The 16129-nt window shown below is 43.2% G+C and overlaps 2 protein-coding genes across 8 annotated transcripts in view; one reads left to right on the top strand and one right to left on the bottom strand.

Annotated features, from left to right (window-relative positions):
* The window catches only part of CLCN3 (chloride voltage-gated channel 3), a 68289-nt gene extending 64206 nt beyond the window's left edge, over positions 1 to 4083 (top strand). For all 7 annotated transcript variants that reach the window (XM_054823283.1, XM_054823279.1, XM_054823285.1 and 4 more), the window contains one exon: positions 945 to 4083. In XM_054823283.1, coding sequence (XP_054679258.1) covers positions 945 to 1035 — 91 coding nt within the window. In that variant the 3' untranslated portion in view covers positions 1036 to 4083. The remainder of the gene's footprint in view (positions 1 to 944) is intronic.
* A 2323-nt stretch (positions 4084 to 6406) lies between these two features.
* On the bottom strand, positions 6407 to 15159 carry LOC129206452 (histone PARylation factor 1). Its single transcript, XM_054825601.1, has 8 exons — positions 15036 to 15159; positions 12615 to 12774; positions 11164 to 11350; positions 10568 to 10666; positions 9413 to 9563; positions 8623 to 8710; positions 7897 to 8069; positions 6407 to 6714 (listed from the first exon to the last, which is right to left on the bottom strand). Exons 1-8 carry the CDS (start codon positions 15090 to 15092, stop codon positions 6583 to 6585), a joined length of 1047 nt encoding a protein of 348 aa, XP_054681576.1. The 5' UTR covers positions 15093 to 15159; the 3' UTR covers positions 6407 to 6582.
* Between the last annotated feature and the right edge of the window lie 970 nt (positions 15160 to 16129).

Genomic DNA, 16129 nt, shown 5'->3' with positions numbered 1-16129 from the left:
TTGCATCTCTACTGAACAGACCCACCATGTTTAGCTGCTTATGTGCAAAACATGCTAATTATGTTCTCATTTTATGCTAATATTTCACAAGTATTTCATGCATCCTTTAATAAGACAAAACAAAATGTACTAACCAGAATAACAAGGGCAGCAGCTCATTCATTCTGCTCTTTGCTTCTCCTGTGATATTATCCTTTTGGACAGTCTCACCCCTTTTGATATTTCGCAGAGTTATAATTTTAAAAGCCATGAAGACGCTGTCGTAAGAGCACAGTATCTAAATTGGAAAATGAAAGCTTTCATTATTCCCACTTTATTTTCTAAAGCTGTGAGCTCCCAAAGCTAGTTAACTCTTGTTTATTTTACAAAAGTTTCATGGCCAACACAGTGTGCTCCTATGAATACGCTCAGCCTGAGCCAGTGTGTCAGACTGGAAGGATCCTTATGATTTAAAAACGGAGGGAAGGGGAGTGTGATTTGCTATTCGGATTTTGGGCCATCAAGCAGTACGTCAGTTCTGATGGCTAGGTTGGAACATGCCTCCCCTATGAAATGGGATCAATATCACTTCTTTTTCATACCTCTTTTTTTCTTTGTCCCTCTTTGTTACTTTTTTGTTGGCATACGCTAATCAAAATTTCATTTTTGTAGAAACAAAAAGTTAAATAAAAATTGTCATGGGCTCTACTTGTATTACTTGTATTTCATTAAAATGGACTACAGCTGTCAGAGACCATCTGATATGGTGTCTCAGCATTGCTGTCTTTTAACAAACCAGTGGTTCCTTGATATTTTGATTAATACGATGTTTTTGTTTAAATAAGAAAATGGGGCTGTTTACTTTTGCTGTATTCCTGTCAACAAAAAGGACTTGGCTACAGATGTGTTCTGCTGGATTACCTTCCTGCTTGGATTAATACCAATCTTCCATTTATCCTTTTCAGGCGCCTCCTTGGCATTATAACAAAAAAAGATATCCTCCGTCATATGGCCCAGACGGCAAACCAAGACCCCGCCTCAATAATGTTCAACTGAAACCCATAGCTGAGGAGAGAGAGGAAACGGAAGAGGAGGTTCATTTGTTGAATAGCACAACACTTTAGGCTGGGGGATACTTCCAAAATCAGAGACGAGAGCTGGGTTTTTGCTGCTGGAAATCAGGAGTTGGTCTGGGGGAGTATGTGGCGAGGAGGAAGGCTGATGGGAGCGTGGGAAGGGAGAGCCGCTGTCCTGCACTGGATGCGTCCCGAGGCGTCAGGTCTGCCATGATAGTGCAGTGGGTGAGCCGTGCGAGGTGGCGCAATTCTCCAGCCCCAGCCTGGTACTTCAGCTTTGAAGAGATGTGTTACTAGTCCCTGTTTCTGGAGGGATCATTCTGAATTGAGCCATCTTACGGAGACTGAAAGGTCTTGCCCTTTTTACCATTGAGAACTGTTGTGTTAACTCATGAAGCGTATTAATTATTACACGTCACCTTTCTACATTCCAGAAGAGCTTTATTTCTCTCTCTCCTGAGCCGTAACAAAGCCTCTTTAAAATTGGTGTGCCCTTTTGAAGCAGTTGTTTCTCATATTGAGATGTACTGTGAGTTACTGAGGTTCGATCACAAGAAGGGAGGTTTTTCTTGTGCCATTAAACGTGTAAGTTTGTACATCGTGAAATGCTCGGGGCAGTACAGGTCTGCTGTGACAAAACCAGATTGAACAGGTGATGAATACCTTGCCGGAACCATGTGAGACTTCTTTCAACCCATGTGCTGTCGTGATACGAGACAAATTAAAACCAGATGAAACTAGCGTTTCAAAGAAAAATACTGTTTTTGCTGCAGAAAATATCAATAATGTGACCTGGTCTTATGCAATTTTTGTATTCTTGAAAACACTATGATATATACCAATGTTGTGCAGTATAAGGAAAAATACTGCTATTCTACTAGTTACGAGCTGGAACAATTCTGTATACGTGTATCTGGTAAAAATTGCATGCTACAACACTGGAGAGCTTTTTTCCCCCCCTGTAAAATTTGAGAACAGTCATTTTTATTTTTAATTCTCCACAAAAGACGTTCCACTGCTGACATGGTAGGAAGAAATGTAACTCATAACTTGCACTAAATGTATATTATTTTTCTTGAAGTTTTACCATTCTTTATTTATATTTGTATGGATTAAAAAATTCTATTAAATATGAATCAGTTAATATCTCACATAACTAATTACCTTTTTAATGTGATTTTATAGTATAATTCATAATCCTCTGCAAGTAATGGAGGATTAGCAAATGTTTACAACTAGATGAAGGGTTTAAACAAAATGGTTTCTTTATGATCCAACATGCATATAAGATCATTTTGAAATGGAACTTTCATTGCCGTTACCTTGAGATTTCCTTTTTCCTTTTATTAGCAGATAACTGGAACAGTAATATTAAAATGTTATTTTTAAAAAACTGCAGGGTTTTAAAAATAATAGGAAGAAAGCAACTATAATTATTAAATTGCTTTTGACTGGTTTGTTTATTGGTTTTGGGGGTGATTTTTTTTTCCCAAGTCTTTAAAGCTGTAAATGTTGTGTAGCCACAGAAGATGAGCAGCAGGGCAGAATTGAATCCAGTACTTGAAAATTTGGCAGGACTGTAAAATTAAGCAGCAACACACATGCTAGCAGGTGAACTGACAGATCCCCAACTTCTTTACTTTTTTTCTTTCTAGGCATGAGATGAATTTGTTTCACATTCATTTTATCCAGCCACCACCCCCACAAATACATGCAGAGGAAAAAAAGGCAATATGCTAAGCCTAAAGTAGGAAGGAAACAAATTAAGAAATCTATCTGAAAAAAATCATGCTTTACAATATGAGGTTAGATACAATTTCCTTCTTTTAACAACTGTGCCCATAAGACTGCAAAAATATAAATGGTAAATGTCTAAAATAATAATCCTAGGTATCTCAAAGGCATTCATCACAGTTACCTCAAACATCTGTATTCGCAAAGTGCTCAGTATGATTTTATCTTAAGTACAATAACGTACTGAACTGAAATTGTGGTACTTTTGGCAAGCTCCAAACTAATGCCTGTGCTGAAGTGCTCCGCTGAATTTTTACTGATTTTTCTGAGTATAAAACTGCCATCTACGTCTCATCATCTCATCTCTTGCAGCAACTGGAACAAGTAGAAAACAAAATGCGTCAGTGGGCTCATGGTGATTAGCCCCTGTTATTTAAAATGGGTTTGGACTGCAACAGGGAGTAGGGCTGTGTTAAAATGGGAGCGTTGCAGCAGCTAGCTGTATTCTTCCACATGAAGCCAGTGTTAGTGTTTCAAAAGTTGTTCTGTTACATTGCGTAAGCCTGCAGCCACTTTACAGGAGAAACTTCACAAAGAGCAGGATGTGGCCCATCTACAGAAGGCAGCTCTGGAAGTTGTCTGTGATGCCGATTTCTGTTTAATTTTTTTTTAGTGGAAGAATATAAACACACTACACAGAAAAATTGCTTTAAATCAGTTTGAAACCTCATAAAACACTGCTGTGTGTACTGTAGTAACTTGCACGGAATGTTACAAGCTTGTACTGTCTGAATTAAAATACAGTTCACACCCCTGCTGTGTTTTATAATTTCAGTATGGATCCCAAGTGCTGCATAGAAATTGTGCATCTCTGTTTACTCTTCTTACCTGCTAAGCTTTCCCTGTCAACATCTACAATGTTTTCTGGTAAATGTACATTAGAGGTTCTGATAATGAAGTATGTGTGCCTGTGCTGTGCAACAAAAATTTTCCAACGTAAAACTTGCAGCGCCTTACTGAAGTTACTAATTTGAAAAAAAATGTGGTGGATGGGAGGGGGAAAGTGTCAGCATTTTTTTGGGTTTTGGTTGCTTTTTTTTTTTTTTTTAAACCATTCAGTTACTGGTTCATGAAGAATGCATTCTTTGTTAATCTGTGATGTTGCCTAGAGCTGTATTTAATATTGATCTTAATGTTTTTATTTATAATAGTGTGGTAGAGCTGCATATCATTACAGTAAAAATTCTGATTGCTGTGATGATTTAATCAAACATTAAAAACTTCTGTATGACCATTTATTGTTCTGTCATGTTTTCTCATTGTTTTCACAAACAGTATTTGTGTTGATTTCTGTATTTATTTTCCCTTAGAGGAAATTAACAGCTAGGAATTTTACATACAAAACTAGTAAGCAGACAACAAAGAAAAGAATTAATTTTAGGAGGAGATACAGTCTTTGCATTGCCTAGTATTTAGCTACACAGCAGTAGCCAGATCAGCCCAATCAAACAGATTGGTATTAGGGTTTGTTTTTTTTTTTGTCCAAAATAGACATTTTTAAAAATTGTTTTAATTCTAGAATAGCTGGCTTCCTGATTTAAGAGAGTTAAAAGTGGATGATGCTTTTACTGTCTAAAAGACAGGATTATGTAATTTCTATACAGTATATTTTTAGTACCTCAGGTTAAAAAAAAAAAGGTAAGTGGGACAGCTGTTGATGAAGTATATTCATGGAATCATAGAATGGGTTGGGGTGGAAGGGACCTCAAAGATCATGTAGTTCCAACCCCCCTGCCATGGGCAGGGACACCCTCCACTAGACCAGGTTGCCCAAAGCCCCATCCAACCTGGCCTTGAACACTTTCAGAGAGGGGGCTGCCACAACTTCTCTGGGCAACCTGTTCCAGTGTCTTACCACCCTCACAGTGAAGAATTTCTTCCTAATATCTAATCTAAATCTACTCTCCTTCAGGTTAAGGCCATCACCCCTCATCACTACAGACCCTATTAAATTAAAAAGTCTGTCCCCAATTTAATGATGTACAGCACTTCAGTATTTTTTCTGTTGGCATAAGTTTTTTTTCTCTATTAGAGGTCAATAGATAAGACTGGAAAAGTCATACTAAGGTCCCCTTTTTTCAGATTTACTGATCATATTGAAATAACAATGCAAAAGTTGAATACTTTTTGGTTACTTGTATTATTTACAGGGCATTAATATGAAGGTCTCTTCTGCTTGGAACCTAAAAAGGGGGAATGAGACTGAATTTTCAAGGAAGTACCTCTCTATGTATAAAATATAAAATTCTGGGGCCCTGGAAAAGTCCATGTGTGCTTGTGCTTATGTTTGAATAAATAGAACATTTATATGCTGAGTGAAAGAGGTGGGGTGGTCAGATTTAGAAAAGTAGATGTGGCATACCATTACAGTTTTCATTTAAAACTTGAGATATACTTTCATAGTGCTCTAACCTACTGAGTGAATTATGTATTAGTTTATGCTGGAAGGGACCTTTGGAGGTACAATCCTTTGCTAAAAAGTAGGCACTTTGAAATTTGAGCATGTTGCTGGTGGCCTATAGTGCTACTGTCATTACTAATGATGTGAACTGCTGCAATAAAAGTCAAGTCACTGTACAATGGCAGGGCTGTTGAGTAAGACCAAATGTTATTGTCCTGTGGGTTTTGGACTGTTATTGCAAGCAGTTGCCTGGGAATAAAACTAAGTATGATAACAAGAAAAGACAGCAGTGGACCACTGCACTTGAAAACAATTACTTTGTATGTTGTACAAAATCACTTTGATTCTATTTTTCAAAGTCCAGATTAGTGAAAACAAGGGATGACTTCATCTAACAAGGTAGCAACTGCACCTTAGAATGTCAGTTAGCTGGTTTTTAATCCTATTTGGTTCCTGTTAATGCAGCTAGATTCAGCAGATTGAGAACAGATTTAGTGCTTCATTATAATGCAAAGGGGAACACTGCTGTAACTGCATTTTTTACTGATGTGGAGACAGAATTGAGAAAGTGTATAATGACAGTAAAATCACCAAGAAACAGTGTGGTAGGTGTAAAGAAGCAGCTGGTTGTGATTAACACCAGAAAAGTCCATGACTGAATCCCTTCTCCAGTGCCTACCGGTTGTCTAGGCAATGTGCAAAACTAGCCTGCCCCTTCTGTGCTTCGTTGCCGTAAGCAGCAGAGGAACATTAACTGGTCTCGGCCTGGCTTCAGGCCGGAGACGCGCTGGCAGAGCACGGACAGCACCGCACTTGGGCTGTTCTGCGCTGGAGCCGCGGACAGGGGCAATACGTACCCGGCGCAGGGGCAACTCCATGACCTGGCCCTGACGCCAACTGGAAGGCGGCAGCCCCGCTTCAGAGCGCAGGCCTGAAAGCCTCTGCTCCGCTGCGCGGGTCCCAGCGCTCCCTGGAAGGGGGGGCGGCGGCGTGCCCAGCTGCCCAGCCCAGCCCCTCTCCCAGCGTCACGCGCGCCGGCTCCCGCCCCTCGTTTGCCGCAGTAGAGACGTGACTCCCCTTCTCGCCGCCCCTGCGCATGCGCAGCCCCAGTCCCGTCCCGCCCCAGGGTTCGCAGCGAGCGAGCAGCAGCGGGATATACGGTGTCCTTAGAAAAGCTTTACTGACCGCGGCGCACACCGCCGCGGAGTACACAAAAAACCCCCCCACACCGAACCCTAAACACAAGAAAAACACGAATACACACACACACACTAAAAAAAAAGAACCCCCACGCCCGAGAACGCAATGACACCCGCACTGCTGCTGCCCAGCTCAGGGTGCCAGCTGGTCCACCTCCTCCTCCCGCCGGTTGGCCAAGTGCGACTGGATGATGTCGGCAAAGAGGTTCCTCTTCAGCAGGGTGTAAGCCAGAGGCAGCAGCTGGCCCACCGTCTTGTGGAAGTACTGCAGGCGAGATGGAAAACAACAGAAGCCCCAGGGGTCAGGTGCTGTGTTGGTACAGCAAGAGCAGCCTGACCTCTAACTGCCACCTTCTGACTGCTTTCTCCAACCACCCTGAAAGGACTGAGCAGGTAGCCATGCCCCTCCTCTAACAGCCACACCTGAACTGCTGCAGCCAGAGAGGGAAACATATTTTTAGCAGTGCAAGAGGTAAGAGCTATTCTTAATGCATGCAGCCATCCGCCCTGTGGTTGAAGTCCCATGTCCTGTCCCGCTCCACAGCTCAAGGGGATGACAATGGTGCTTAGAGTAACCATTGAAGTGCTTTAAATGTACACAGCATATTCAGCCTGTGCACATAAGCCCACTATACCTCTCACATGAACGTGAAGAAGTTTAAGGTTTTTCTGTGTCTTGTGCTACAGCTAAGGTGTCCCTGTTTGTTCTGGCTCTGTACACAGAGGTCAAGTCAGAAGGGAAAGCAGCTCTAAGCATCCCCACACAGGCAAAAACACCGGGACCAAACCATGGTGTTATTAATGGGTGAAGCCTTGGTTCTCCCTTTCTGTTTACTAAGCTAGAAAATGAAGTAAGGTTTCTATTTTCAGAAAACAGTGGCAAAGTTATAGCTGTTTCAAATTGCTGCGTAAGATAGGTATCAGGCCATGTCACAATGCTGTAAAGATGTAATTATCCATTGCAGGAGTTCGTCAGGGGTTAATCTCATGTACCGAGAAGTAGAGAGTGTAAAAGATGGGGGCTTGCCTCCACCTACTCAACCAACTGGAGGTAACTGTTCCCTTCACTGCCCTTCCAGATGTAGGAAGGAATTAAGCAGCTGAAGCAGTGTAGGCCTTGAAGGAAATGTCCTAAATAAGCAGGATATGGGAATAAAATACAACACATTCTCAGATGCTATAGGGAACTTACAAGAGCAGAGCAGGAAATCTAAGAAACACATTAGTAATTTAACAGCATATGGAAAGAGCAGTGAATTCTCCTTTGTTTCAATAGCTAAATATTTTAACTAGCATTTAGCACAACTTTTCTGGGCCTACATTTAGTGCTTGCAAGATAGGGATACTTATGTGATAGAGTTGGGAATAAAGACCTATAACACAGAACAGCTCCTGGTCCGTGCATAAAATAACACATAATTTTGTGAAGTATGATTGTTGTACTCACATGTGATCCATAGCAAAACAGGTCCATGCCCAGTTCATATCCCATTCCGTAGTCACATTCATCATTAGCAAACTGAACAAAGGTCAGCATTTCTTGAATTGGTGCAAAGGCCTTCAGTCTCTCATCATCAGTAGGGGCATCAACAATGGCCTTACAAATTTTTTTAAGATTAGCTGCAAAAAAAACCCAAAAGCAGAAATATTCAGATGTTTATGTCTGTGCAATATTAAGTTTCTTTCTTTAGTTTGTGGCAAAAGCACACCTGTGTGTCACGCTTACGTGAAGGCTGAAGTGGGCACACCCTGAGCTGCTGGTAAAAAAGCTTCCCCTCTTGCTGCTCATTCTTGCCCCATGCCCATCCACCTCAGAACTAATTCTGGTCAGAACAACACTGGGAGAAGAGGGGGAATAACAAGTAAACCCACAAATCCCTGAATACACATCAGTTTTCTGGACCTATTTCCCACATGACTGTGCCAATACAAAAGACAAGGTAGTCTAAACTACTACTACAGGAATTATTATTTCAGATTTCCGACATTTCATTGATTCTCATCCAGTTTATTTAAATATTTTGTGCTCAAATATGACTTAAGACTTCTGCCTTTTTCTCCCACTGTTCGTATTGTTCAAGTAGGCCATATGAATGCAGTTTGTTTTTTGCAGAGTAGCAGCATGACCAAAGGTTGTTTACTTAAAGCAGAATATAGTAAACAAGATATTTACCATTTGTTTCAGGAAGCTCTCTGTATCCAACATCATTTTTGTCTACAGGAACAACTAGGCCTGCTCCATGAAATGCTTTGGTCACCACCTAAATAAAGACCCAGGAAATTGAATATAACATTGTAAACCAATACAATGACATAAAACAGCTCACCTCACTAACATTAGCACCTGACTGCTGGTCGTCAAACCAAATATAGTGTCCAGGCTCCAGGACATCAACTTGTCAAGTATATAGAAGTTACTTTTAAGAACTGAAGTTTGCAATAACTGAAAACTCCACTTCAGTCAGGTTCTGAAATCTAGGAATCCCTATAGTCACTTATGTGGCACTGTACAACATTTGTTCAGTCACCTCCTACCACAATTATTTCTGATAGGTATGAAAAACCTTGATTACTGATCTGTATCATCATTAATGTTCCTGTTTCAAATAGATCCAACCTGTTTACATGAATCTTCACTCTGAAGCAGTTTTCTCCATGCTCCCCCCTTGTTTTAGTTTTTAAAGTATTTCCCTTGTTTTGTTTTTTTCCCCTTTAATGGCATGACAAGCTATGGTTTAGAAGAATAAAGTGTTTTGACTTAATCCTATTATTTGAAACACACTTGTATTAATCTTCCCTCTCCTGAAGCTTTATATAGAGAGCTGATTAGCTCTGGAAATTCCTAAATGAAGCATCTTTCCTGACTAAAAGGAGGGGGAAAAATAGAAATAATTAAAAAACCCAAGTAAATGAAAAAAGTTTAACAGAACTTAGTTCTCTCCAGTGGATCAGGAAAGTCATACTTTCTTATCTCTCTGTTTCATCTTCAGGGTTTTTTGTTCCAGAGAATAACCCAGTTCTTTTGCTGTTCTTGTTAGTTTTTCATCTATGTCTTTCAAAATAGCATTTTTCTTTTTATCGGTCACTTCCTTAATTTTTTTTGACAAAAATAACCTGCAAACAGAAGAAACATGTCTTAGAAGGGTTTAACGGAAAACAAACAAATGAATAGCCTTCTAAACACGAAACCTCCAAATCTTATAATGAAGATTAGCAATCACAGGTTTATTTATACCCATAGACTTGGGAATGCAAGCCTCTTAAGAAGAAAGAAAAAAAAGTTTGGCACAGACAGTACTTTGGCATTTCCTATCTGTATTTGCATTACAATATAGTTTATGCAATCTGCAGGTGCTGAAGAGTCTCTTGGACTCAGTAGCTGTTCATCTTTCTATCTTAAGAATTCAGTTTCCTACTTCAGTGCCATATGCACTATTTGTCATCCAAGGCATGCACATAAATACATATTTATGAGTTTCATCATGGTGCTTTCAAAACAAGTGTCCTCGTTTAACTCTGCACTATACAAGGGTTCTTTTGCAGAAGCTTTTCTTCAGTATGCTTTCACTTACTGACACTCGTCTGTCCTTAGACAGCTTTTCATTTTTAACTGACAGGTCATGAAATCTGTTGTTTATATTCATGATGCAGGGCCATGTAAAGCTCCATGAATCATATTGAATTACGTATCCATATAAATGTTATCTTGTCCCAGGTCAGATATGGTGGTGCTTATTGTTATTTATTATATACAAAAATAATGTATTTTTATGTAGGCAAGAACAAAAGCTAGATGCTACTCATTTAGTACACTTCCTTTACCTCTGTTTGAGATGCCCCTTCTTTACTTATTCTTCACTTAAGTATTTTAACTTAATGCCAGTGGGCATTTTTTTTCCCCCTGTAGAGCCTATCCCTTCCAATATATTTAAAGAATGACATACTTAACATTTATCTATTTTACTTGTAAAAGGAAAACATTGTCAAGAAATCTATTAAGGCTTTTCAGAGTACCTTAAAGATACATAAGTTAGCTGCACTATTCCACATCACATCTCCCAAGCAATAGTTTCTCTTCTACTCTATTTTTTATAAATCAAAGTAAATATGAACCTTACTTGACTGCAGCAAAGACATTATCACCAACTTGTGAAATCACACAGCCCTTCTTGGCTTCATTTGCACCAACCCACACTGGAAGCTCATCTGGCACATCCCTGTTTATGAAAAAAGTACACACAAATAGTCAAGCTGTGTCCATCTCTCCTATTTCAAAGTAAAATTGATTTGCCTCCTCACCATGCTGCCATCTCCTCCAGAAACATAAAACACACCCTTAGATCTGAAGCTCTAAAGTGTTACATCACGGTTTTGAAAGTAGCTTGTATCAATCCATGCAGAGAAAATACAGGTTCCCTTTATTTCATAAAGCTTGACTTTTTCTTTTGAGTATCATGACAAAAGTTAAAGATTAATAAGTGAAGAAGCTCTGGAGGGTTCGGGGAGGTAGTTTAATGAATATTTAAATCTAGTCTTCAACTCCAATATCTTTGATCTTTTTTTAATAAAAGATACCAACCCATGTGTTAATATCCTATTGCAGAAGATTCTTGTTTGATGATAGCACACAGTTCTCAAATCCTGTCTCATGGAAAACAGAGGAGAAAAAGCTACACAGGTATATTCCAGCACAAGCATATATTAAATAAAATACCTGAAATATCCCATGTGATACTGTGTTTTGCTATCCCCAACAAGTATAGTCTGGAATTCTGGGGGATCATAGAAGAATCGCCAATGAAGATTGAAGTCCAGATCTGTTGATTTTGCTTTTTTGTGTCTTCCAGCAAGAATATCATATGGTCCAACCAGCTTAAGTCCAACACTTGACACAAGCGCATCTGAAAAGCAAAGCATGATCTGGTTTACTTTCTGGTGGGTGCATATCTAAACCAAGAAATTCCTGTGTCACTCAGGTACAAAAGCCTCCCCAAATCCAAAGAGTCAAATACTGTTCACCAGAAGGAAAGCCGAGACATTCTTTTATTCAGATAGCTTTCATTCACAAGTCAGGTTATCACACTTCTCATAAGAAGTAGTGGTCATATGGCTCAACATCCAGATGGAGATCAGTGACAAGCTGTGTCCCACAGGGGTCCATATCGGGACCACTACTGTTTAATATCTTCATCAAATGACAGACAATGGGATTGAGTGCACCCTCAGCAAAGTTTGCAGACAACACCAAGCTGTGCGGTGCAGTTAACACACCTGAGGGACGGGATGCCATCCAGAGGGACCTGGACAAGCTCCAGAGGCGGGCCTATGCAAACCTCACAAGGCTCAACAAGGCCAAGTGCAAGGTCCTGCACATGGGTCAGGGCAACCCTGGTATCAATACAGGCTGGGGAGGAGGACTTGAGGGTGCTGGTGGATAAAAACCTAGGCATGACCCAGCAATGTGCACTCACAGCCCAGAAAGCCTACCATATCCTGGGGCTGCATCAAAAGAAGCATGACCAGCAGGTCGAGGGAGGTGATTCTGCCCCTCTACTCCACTCTTATGAGATCCCACCTGGAGTACTATGTTCAGCTCTGGGGCCCCCAATATAAGAAGGACATGGAGCTGTTGGAGTGAGCCCAGAGGAGGGCCACGAAGAAGATCAGAGGGCTGGATGGGGCTCTGAGCAGCCTGATCTAGTTGAAGATGTCCCTGGTCATCACAGGGGGTTAGACCAGATGATCTTTAAAGGTCCCTTCCAACCCAAACCATTCTGTGATTCTAAAAGCAATTGTCCTTTCTAGAGCACGTAGGGATGCCACACTCTGTTATATAATAAATTTGGCGAAGTCGAAACCTGGATTGATACGAAGAAACTTTAGTTCCATACTAAACATTTTAAACACACTTGCAAGAAAGGCCAATTTAGACACTTAGTCACAAAGGTTTTGGTACACTTCAAGCTTTACAAAATATAATTACTTACATTGTGTAATGCAAAGAGACTATCTCCAGTATTCTTGTTTACACTCATGTAAATATCCTTCATTTTAACTGATAAATGAAGCAGGGTTAGAATGCATTTGACCACCTTCAGTTTGCCTGCCTTCAGGCAGTTTTGGGGAGTGAAAGTTAGAAAAGGCAAAAAATATTTAAAAACCCACCACTTGGTTTCTCAGGATCTAATTCCTCACAAAACTTCCAAAACTGATAGAAGTCTTCAGGCAGTCTAAGCCGATAGCTTGTTTCTGCTTCTTGATGAAGATTATCAGGGATATCTGCCTGATTGGACCTTCTTTTCTTGACATCTCCATTTTTTTCACACTGCAGATAAAAAAAATCACCACAGTTCATTTAGTTGCTTCCTGTCAGTTTTACTGAAGGATTTTACAAAGTTTCTGTATTAATGGAACAACAATGATTAAGACCATCAAGTCATGCTTCTTACTGAAACCAGCATATATACCCATTAGAACATGTATTTTGGCCAGAATCTCTTAGCATTATCTGAGACACATGCTAAACGTGTGAAATAGCAAAGTGCTATTTTGATATTAACGGGTCAATATGCAAACAGAAGCACTTGTATTAGTTAATAAAGCAAAAGACTAAGCAATCCCAGAGTTTAATCTAAGCTCTACATAATTTTAAAGTGACCATTTCGATCACAAAGCAGCTTGCATCCAAGAAATTCGTGTTTGACAAACACTTGGAACTAGGGATACCATTTTGTCATGTCTAGTTAAATGACGCAACAAAAATCAAGTCTCTACTATCTGAACTACTTGGCTATTCAACATCTGAACTGGTTGTGGTGGGTTGACCCTGGCTGGAGGCCAGGTGCCCACCAGAGCCACTCTATCACTCCCCTCATTCACTAGACAGGGGAGAAAAGGTATAATGAAACGCTTGTGGGTCGAGATAAGGACAGGGAGAGATCACTCACTAATTGTTGTCACGAGCAAAACAGACCGAACTTAGAGAGGGAATTCATCTGATTTATTACTAGGCAAAACAGAGTAGAGGAATGAGAAAAATAAAATCAACTCTTAAAACACCTCCCCCCACCTCTCCCATCTTCCCAGGCTCAACTTCACTCCCGGCTTCAACCTTCCCCCCCTCAGCGGCACAGGGGGACGGGGAATGGGGGTTACGGTCAGTTCATCTCACGGTGTTTCTGCCGCTTCTTCATCCTCAGGGGGAGGACTCCTCTCATCGTTCCCCTGCTCCAGCATGGGGTCCCTCTCACGGGGTGCAGACCTTCAGGAGCAAACTGCTCCAGCATGGGTCCCCCACAAGGTCACAAGTCCTGCCAGCAAACCTGCCCTGGCGTGGGCTCCCCTCTGCACGGGTCCACCGGTCCGGCCAGGAACTTGCTCCAGCATGGGCTTCCCATGGGGCCACAGCCTCCTTCAGGTGCCTCCACCTGCTCCGGCGTGGGGTCCTCCACGGGCTGCAGGTGGAATCTCTACACCCCCTCATCCTTCCTCCATGGGCTGCAGGGGGACAGCCTGCTTCACCATGGTCTTCACCACAGGCTGCAGGGGGACAGCCTGCTTCACCATGGCCTTCACCACAGGCTGCAGGGGGATCTCTGCTCCGGTGCCTGGAACACCTCCTCCCCGTCCTTCTGCACTGACCTTGGTGTCTGCAGAGTTTCTTACATCTTCTCACTCTGGCTGCAAAAGCTCCCTCTAACTTGTTTTTTCCCTTCTTAAATATGTTATCACAGAGGCGCCGACTGGCTTGGCCTTGGCCAGCGGCGGGCCCATCGTGGAGCCGGCTGGCATTGGCTCTATCAGACACAGGGGGAGCTTCTAGCAGCTTCTCACAGAAGCCACCCCTGTAGCCCCCCCGGCTACCAAAACCTTGCCACGCAAATCCAACACACTGGTGCAGTTTACAGCACTGCATTTTAAAAGTAGCTTAAAGTTGTTCTAAAAAATGATGTAACAAACTATTATGTTCATGAAATGATCCATTCAAACATGCACACTACTAAGCCAGTAACCTCAACTACCTCATTCTCACATAAGGCTCCAAAAATCTGTAGGCATCATTACCCCCGTTTCGAAGAATAAGGGAAGAAAAGCAAGGTTTCTTTTTTCTTGATAGGATAGTACAACGAGGCAGACATTTCACCCCAAGTGGGCCGCCATCAGGTACTTGACTATAGCACGAGTACTTGTTCCCAGCAGCAGGCACCCTGGGCAGATGAGGCGGCTGCTGTTTACAGCACACCTGAAACGCAGGGGTCACCCGGGAGAAGCCCGGGTAGAGAAGAGAGGATCCCGTGTTGGAGAACGAGGGGCCCGGGAGCTTTCCTCAAAGTTACGGAGCGAATCAGAACGAGGGGCAGAGAGGCAGAGGCCTGCCACTACAAGGCATCCGCGCCCATTCAGGCCTACGGCCCCACGACCGCGGCCCTCGGAGCTCGCCCCCCCGGCCCAGGGATGCCTCAGGCCAGGGCTGCCGGTTCCCGCGACCCCCCGCAGGACCGGGGCCAGCCAGCGGGCTCGTCCCTCTCAGGCGCGGGGACCTGCTCCGCCACCACCCCCGGCCCGCGCGCGCCCGCTAACAGCCACCTGCTCGCCGGCCGGGCCCGCCGCCCCGCGCGGCCTCCGCTTCCCGCCACCTGTCATGCTCCCGCCGGCCGCATCGCACCCGCCCTCCCCGCCGCTTCCGAGGTCGTGCACTGCGCCTCCGCGCCTGCGCAGGCGGCAGGGTGCGCCTGGCGGGCCGCGCCCGCCCCCTCGCGCACCGGCGGGTGAGGGCCGCCGCGGGGCATCGGTGTGCCCGCCCACGGGAGGGGCGGGGAGCGGCCGCCCCTGAGAAGGTTAGCGGGGGTCTGGGGGAGAAAGGGGCCTCGCAGGGGGTCGGCTTGGCCACTGCCGTCAGTCTGTCCCGTCCCCCCCCCCGGATGGACGGACCCCCAGTCTGAGGAGACGGCGGCGGGGGGCGCACAGCGCCTTTCCTTCCCACATAGACACCTTGCTGCAAGGTGAATAAGCGCTTTTGTAAGGGCAGCGTGCAGGTTTACATCTACGCATTAGCGCCGAAGCCAGCCTGTTGCTGAGTTGGCTGTCGAGGAGGATTAGAAGGGGCGGGAAGAGGGGGCACAGCGGGAGCCTGTAGGCGGTAGCAGCCCCGGGCTAGCGCTGCATCGCTGCGTCTGAGGGGGGAGAGGACGAACGGAGTTAACCCTTGATGGCCAACACGGCTATGGCTGGAGCTGGATGTTAGAGAGCGAGTCGGGAAGCTCACAGCCATGTTTCCCCAGTGGTAGGCTAGTTCACCTCAGGACTGCCTATATACACTTTCGAGGCCGATTTTTTTAACCCTAATTACACATGTGCAAATTCCTGTACTACAAGTTAGGGTAGTATATTGGGATGAGACAGGGGAGAAAAAGATTACTTGAATCAAATGTAATCTTTCAGAGCTAAAAACATAAGAGATGGAGGAAGTGATACTAGTTTTCAGTACACAGAAAAAGGAAAAAAAAAAGTCCCCTAAGCCTCTGCTTTAACATTTGACAGCTGCCAGGAATATAAGTGTCATCACATAATTTCTCTTCCAGTGAAAGAATCAAGGCAGCAATGTGTAACATGCAGTACATGGAACACATTCCTCTATTTAGAACAGCATATAATCATATTATGCAACATTCACTCATTTA

This window comes from Grus americana, chromosome 4 (genome assembly GCF_028858705.1).
Source record: "Grus americana isolate bGruAme1 chromosome 4, bGruAme1.mat, whole genome shotgun sequence".
NCBI classification, from domain to species: domain Eukaryota; kingdom Metazoa; phylum Chordata; class Aves; order Gruiformes; family Gruidae; genus Grus; species Grus americana.
This window is presented reverse-complemented; position numbering and strand designations above follow the sequence as displayed.

Bases quoted from the DNA above. Each gene is read 5' to 3' on its own strand.
- LOC129206452 (XM_054825601.1), bottom strand. From the start codon at position 15,092: ATGACAGGTGGCGGGAAGCGGAGGCCGCGCGGGGCGGCGGGCCCGGCC. The intron at 8,070-8,622 runs GTAAATATCTTG...TTTTTTTTGCAG, and splicing joins AGAGCTTCCTGAAACAAATG to CTAATCTTAAAAAAATTTGT. The intron at 6,715-7,896 runs GTGAGTACAACA...TCTCGCCTGCAG, and splicing joins TGTTTTGCTATGGATCACAT to TACTTCCACAAGACGGTGGG.